The sequence below is a fragment of the Tupaia chinensis genome, unplaced genomic scaffold, assembly GCF_000334495.1.
Source record: "Tupaia chinensis unplaced genomic scaffold, TupChi_1.0 Scaffold138601_1, whole genome shotgun sequence".
In the NCBI taxonomy this organism is placed as follows: domain Eukaryota; kingdom Metazoa; phylum Chordata; class Mammalia; order Scandentia; family Tupaiidae; genus Tupaia; species Tupaia belangeri.
In genome coordinates, this window is record NW_006198494.1 from 237297 (window position 1) to 243990 (window position 6694).

At 45.0% G+C, this 6694-nt stretch overlaps 1 protein-coding gene across 1 annotated transcript in view; it reads left to right on the forward strand.

Annotated features, from left to right (window-relative positions):
* The first annotated feature begins 1371 nt into the window (after positions 1-1371).
* Positions 1372-6694, forward strand: part of SH3RF1 (SH3 domain containing ring finger 1) — a 223744-nt gene continuing 218421 nt past the window's right edge. The window contains exon 1 of the mRNA XM_006161453.2: positions 1372-1862. Coding sequence (XP_006161515.1) covers positions 1470-1862 — 393 coding nt within the window. The 5' untranslated portion in view covers positions 1372-1469. The remainder of the gene's footprint in view (positions 1863-6694) is intronic.

The following is a 6694-nucleotide window of genomic DNA, read 5'->3' on the forward strand; positions in this document are numbered from 1 at the left end:
CGAGCTGCGGGAGCACAGCCCGCGGCCTCTCCGCCTGCTCCGGCCGGGAAGCTGCCGGGCTCCGAGCCCCGGGCTCCCCCGGCGCAGCCCCGCACCCCTGGCTCCAGGGCGGTGGGACCCGGGGGAGCCGCCTGGCCTCTGCGGGGTGGAGATGCTCCTCCGGGCACTTCGTGAGGCTGAGTTTCGCAACTTAGGGCTGCGCATCCATTTTTCAGGTCCTTGAAAACTTCCAGCGGTCGTTGAGGGATTTTTGGACCCGACCTGACCGAAAGGGTGGCGGAGATGAGATCCCCATTCCGGGACCCGCCGGGCCGCAGCCCTAGCCCGGGACTGTCCCCTACTGGGGGCCGGCGACAACTGGCTCCGGGGCGGGTGGCTCCGGGGTGTGTCTGCGGCGGCGGCGCCGCGCCTCCCCGCGGGTCGGGGAGTACCTGTGCTGGGCGGCGGGGAAGGCGCGCAGCCTCGGGGCTCCCCGCGCCGACTTAGTCCGGAGCAGCTGTGAACGCTTCCAGCCAGATCTTTCCACCCTCTTCCCCCAGGCGTTCACATGTGTGTATCTGGGTGGGGTGAGCGGGAGCCGCTCCGTCACTGGCTTCAATGCTTTTCCCCTGAATGGCCCCATTTTCATATTATGCTCACGGTTTTCAGTCCAGCATTCCATTGTCAAATTCTTTGGGTGATAATTTTGCCAGATTTTCTGAATGGGATTAGGACAGGCTGTTCAGAAATCCGTTTCAGTTTGTCAGCCACTGCCCTGAAGGGTGCTTTCATATTATAGCTGCTCTCAAGCAAATCTTTAGAATAGTCAGCCTCCAGCTCTTTTTTGTGGGGGTGGGCAAGGTCACACAGTTCTATTTTTTAAGACCAGCCAAGAAACATGTGTATTGAATGCTGGGATCGTTTACTGCAAGTGAGTTTGAGACAAGGTTTCCTAAACGCTGAAGTGGCTTAGCAATTGGGAGCTTCCTTGGATTTAAAAGTAATTTCTGGTAGAGGAAACTTTCAATTGCTTCTGTTTTGCTTCTCATACGCGTTGAGGACTTTACTAAGGCAGCTCATATCACTTTCAGAGCTGAAGAAATTATGTTCTTTATTGCATTCATAAATCCTGTTTATTGCAGGAATCCTTCATAATTCTTTATAGGTATTTCTGCACAGTGAACTATTAGATCTCTTTAGGGATTAATTCTGAATTGTTTAAAAAGCTGTTTTGTTTTTAATTGTTGACTTTGGAGTTTGGGAACCACATTCCAAAGCAAAGCAACACTCTCCAGAGGAAGTGCTTTTGTGTACTTTTTGGTTCTTGGCTTCTCTGTGAACTTTTCCCCTAGATAACACTTAATTTTCTCCCCCCCCCTTCTCCCCAGACTCTAGAGCAAAGTCTGAAATGGATGTTACATGAATCATTTTCAGGGATGCACACAACTGTGAACCTTTCTGAAGCATTTTTCTCAGCAAAGTAGATAAACATGGATGAATCTGCCTTGTTGGATCTTTTGGAGTGTCCTGTATGCCTTGAGCGCCTGGATGCTTCCGCCAAGGTCTTGCCTTGCCAGCACACGTTTTGCAAACGATGTTTGCTGGGGATTGTAGGGTCCCGAAATGAACTCCGATGTCCCGAGTGCAGGACTCTCGTTGGCTCGGGTGTGGAGGAGCTTCCCAGTAACATCCTGCTGGTCAGACTTCTGGATGGCATCAAGCAGAGGCCTTGGAAACCTGGCCCTGGTGGGGGCAGTGGGACTAACTGCACAAATGCTTTGAGAGTTCAGAGCAGCACTGTGGCTAACTGTGGCTCGAAAGATCTGCAGAGCTCCCAGGGTGGACAGCAGCCTCGTGTGCAAGCCTGGAGCCCCCCGGTGAGGGTGAGTAGTCAGTAGTGGTAGTTCAGTGAATGAAGGTGATGACAACCTCGTATTTTTCTTTATTCTTTAGCCTGATGTTTTCTAAATCAGCTCATTGCTTAAGAAACCATACTTCTGGAACACCATAGATGATACTCAGCATCTTTATTTTCCCTCAATGTCAGAATGAGATGAGGTGTAAATAAAAATGTCTTATTTTTACATTTCTCTCTAGATAGTCTATTATCTTTTAAGATACATTTTGGGGAGAAAAGTAGCAATTATTCAATGAAAGCTAAAATAGTAGGGGTTTTTTTGATGTCCGTTTGAAAATGCAATTTGATATGGTTTTACCTTTTGATGAGGGGGGAAGAGCCATAATTACGTATGTGTGTTTGTGTTGTAAATGCCCTGGGTAAATCCTAAGTAGGAAATCATGCCTTAATTTTTTTTGTTGCTTAGAGACATTCTATCGGTTTTATGAATGCATAGCACAGAATTTACTGGTTGGAGGAATCCTTAACAAATCATGGCCACAGGTAGCAGAGTTTCGTTGCTGTAGCAACCAAATGTCAGTACTGTGCTAAAGCATCTAGCTTTTATGCGGGGCCTTGCAGGGTGTGAAATGAAATATTTTCAACAAAATGATTTTTCTTGGGATTTGGGTTTGGACTGACATCATTTTAGGTGAACCTAAGTATTTGCAGTTACCTCAACTTGAATTTCCAGAAGGTAAAATGTTCCAAATAAATACAAATTATGTTGCAGGTGATGGCTCCCTGATAAGATGTGCTTGTGAAAAATAAAAGGTACTCGTGGATATCAGATAATTAAAACAATTTTTTGTTGTTGTTAGAGAGATTTTTAATATAGAACCTGTACACTCCCCGGAGAGGCCATGAGAGACAGAGAGACAGAAAACAAGAAACCCTCCTCTAGGGGGATGGCCATGCCACAGTCTCTTCTCCATTTTCTCTCGGGATTTTGGGCACGCACACACACATTGCCCTGAGTGAGTAATAAGCCACTGGGTTGGGGACTCAAACCACAGTTGACTACTTGGGAGTCCTGTGATGTAACCATTATGCCATCTGCTGGTCCCAAGAACGATTGAATTTTTATTGGAAGAAACAATTTGGATAATTAGCTAGTTAACCTGCATGAGAATATTCTTTTCAAACATTCAGAGTAAACATTCAGGATGGCCTTTGTATAGAACTACAGGCTGGGATGGCATTCGATAGTGTACATTTACAGATGTGGACATCGGCTTTAGCGGAGCAGTTCCTTTACTCCCTAGCCACACTCATCTTTTACAAACGTGAAGTGCCTGCATCACTGATGTAAAATCTGTAAACCATTTTAATCACTAAATAGAAAACTATTTGGATCACTAAAACCAGTTTTAGCACCAGGCTATCAGGTTCCTTTTGATTCTTCTTCAATTTTTTTGGAGAGGTAGCGGCAACTCTGGGTTAGGGAGCTTGTCTTTCCGTATTTGGAGCCCACATGTTGTGAAATGTATCTGCTTCCAGAGATTTTCTTAGATTTCCTCTGTTTTGTGGTGCTTACTGTTACCTCATTAGTGTTTATGGACTCATCAATATTTTCAGTTCAGAACCAGTGATCACACAAGGTTTCTGAGACACCTGACCCCGGCTGCTTAGCTTACTGAAGAGATAGATTTGCATCTTTGGAGAGGTTTTGTTTCCCTGTTAATTAGCCTAGGGAAGGCATAGCTTCTAGCTATGCACAGGAGGGTCTTGGTTGTTGACACACCGCCTTACCTGTTGTGAGGAATGCATTGAATGTTTGATCACAGATAAAAAGGAATTTAAGGAGAGGCTCCAGACCTTCAGCTAAGTATCTTGGAATTTGTAGTTTTCTTTCTAACCTAGAAACTGGCTATGTAAATATGGCTTAAGTGAATTTTCATGTATCTGAACTGCTAAACTCTTCAAATTGAACTTCACCTTCCATAGAAAATTATTTGGAGATTTTGATCACGTTAGTATTTTCATAGTTTCTGTGATTTTCTTTAATTACTTCATATTTCTTCATTAGCATGATAAAAATTACTTGCCAAGAAATCCAACTCAATGTGAGCCTTATAATTTCTGTGAAATCGCTTGGGTGGATAAATCTGGAATTGAATCTGTTGTTTTGCTGGAGAAAGGTGGAGGACAAAAACCCAAGAAATAATTCAGTGTTTCTTAAAAGAATAGCTTCTTTTCTAGTCTAAAATGGTAGGTCAGTAGCAGTTGCTAGTACCTATTGTTTTCTAGTATTCTTAACAACTAGAATATGTTATTAAGATACGGTCCGAACACCTGAGAGATAAATACATCTTCGGAAAAGACTCCTTTTACAAATAAGAAATCTATAAAACCCGGCCACGTGGAGGTTGTAATCCACTCCTCTGGCCTCTTCCCGGAGGTGAGTGACTGCAGTAAATCCCAAACATGCACCCTCCTCTCTTAGATGTTCTCACACAACCAAGTGGGGTGCAAGGAGCCTGCTTCCACATGTTGTGCAAAGCTGAAAGTGGTAACATGTGGAATGTTGCTTCGGTTTATTAGTTATGTTCTACGTTCCATTAGATTGTGACCATGTGGCTTCCTCATGCCAAGATTTAGATCGAATGTTATCAGAAGGTTTGAACATTTCCAGTCTGTGATACACGCGCACATCTTGTTCCCAGAATTTTAGTGTTTCCTGCCTAATATTAAGGAGAAAAGGAAAGATTGTGGAGTCGGAGTCACCATGGGACTCTGCCAGTTCTCCATTCCAAATAAAGGTGCCTATTGGTTTTAGGCCCAAGTTAAACAGTGGAATGAGCACAGGCAGAAGGAGTCTGTAGATAACCATTTCAGTAGATTAAAACATATACCTGCAAGCCCATCTGTGGTGGTACAGGGCGAAGGGGACCACTGAGTGGTGGCTAAGGCTGTATAGAAAGCCCAAGTTCTGTTCCTGGCCAAACCTAAACAGGCCAGGCATGGCGTGGCATACCTGTGTCCTTGCTAACTAGGAGGCTGGGGCAGAAGGATTATGACCTGGCGTGACTGTCAGAAATGCCTATCTCCCCCTCTCTTTCTTTCCCTCCCTCTCATGTTTTCTCTCTCTTATTAAAAAAAAAAAAATACAGTAACAAAAAAAACTCAGTCTCAGTGACACTGGTGGTAGTGGACTGAACCATGTACTGCTGGAAGCCATATGGCTGATCAAGGGTTTGGCTCCCTGGTTTGAAGCACTCTGTGAACACACACGCATGCTCATGAGCCTGACAAGCTGGCGGGCTGTGGAAGGGGATTCTAGGGTGATAAGACCCTGCCCAAGATGCTTCTTTCTCTCTCTTTTCCCACTCTGTCCCTTCCTTCCACTCACCTCCCCTCCTTGCTGCATGCATGCACTATCATGAATAAAATAAAAATCTTAAAGGAGTACCTGCAGAAGATAAAATACATATATAAAAATTAGATATGGAAAACATTTCACTCCTTCCTATAGAATGGTGACCTAACAGAATAGCACAACTTCTGCTTTCTATGTGTAGTTCCATTAGTCTCAGATCTATTAACATCTGTGCTTATATCTGGCATCTAGATATCACTGCTTAATGGGTTCTCACTGCCTCTACCGCAGAGTAAATGATTCAGCAAAAGTAGATCGCATGATCACTGATGTGCATTAATTCACACTTCATGTACACTTTCCTTTATCAAGTGTTTATTAAGTGCTTAGTAGGTACCAAGCACCACACTAGCTGCTGAACAGGTCACGATGGACTCATCAGATACAGTTTCTGCTTACGAAATTTTGAGTGTCTTATTATTCTTGTGGGAGAGATAAACTGATCAAATAACAGTGTAGTAATTAAATGTGCTATATTTTTTTGGAGAGGTTTTAGCTATAGGGTGCATGCGCTCACCAGAAAGACAGAGAGATAGAAAGTGAGAAATCACCCCCTGTGGGGATGGCCACGCTGCAAACCCTTCTCCTCCATTCTCCTCTCAGGATCTTGGGCATGCACGCACATGCACCCAGCATGAGTTTAAGCCACCAGGTCCGGGACTCAAACCACAGTCGGCTACATGGGAGTTCAGCGACATAGCCATTATGCTAACTGCTGGTCCGTAAATGTGCTACATTCTACTATAACAGAGCTGGAGAGAAGATAGGAGAAGGGCCTGTGTTTAGTGTGAGGATAATGTCTGTGTGGTCTTCAAAACCTTCCTTGGGGAAGAGGCATTTGTTCTGAGGTCTTTCCTTTTGTTTTTTGAGAGGTTTTTACCTTAGGGGCTGTGTGCTCACCAGACATGCGCATGCGCGTGCACACACACACACACACACACACACACACACACACAGTGAGAGGGAAAGTGAGAAATCACCCCTAGTCAGCAGCCTCAGTCCCTTCTCCATTCTCCTCCAGGGATCTTGAGCACGCATATGTGCCTGGTATGATTTTCAAGCCACTCAGGTCTGGGACTCTGGTCGACCATGTGGGAGTCCAGTACTGTAACTGCTATGCCATCTGCTGGTCCCTGTGCTGAGGTCTTAAGATGAAATAATATTAATTAGGTGATTGGCTGCTGAGCACAGAAAGGGACAAAGGATAAGAACATTCCAAAGGCCTTGACCTGCAGAGGGAGGGAGCATGGCTTTTCAGAAGAACTGGGACTAGCAATTGGTGTAATGGCTATGTTGCTGGATTCCCATGTAGTTGTCTGCAATTTGACCATGTTTCAAGTCCCCGACCTGGTGGCTTAAACTCTTGCTGGGCATGTGTGTGTGCATGCCTAGGATCCCGAGAGGAGAATGGAGGAGAAGGGATTGTGGTGTGGCCACCC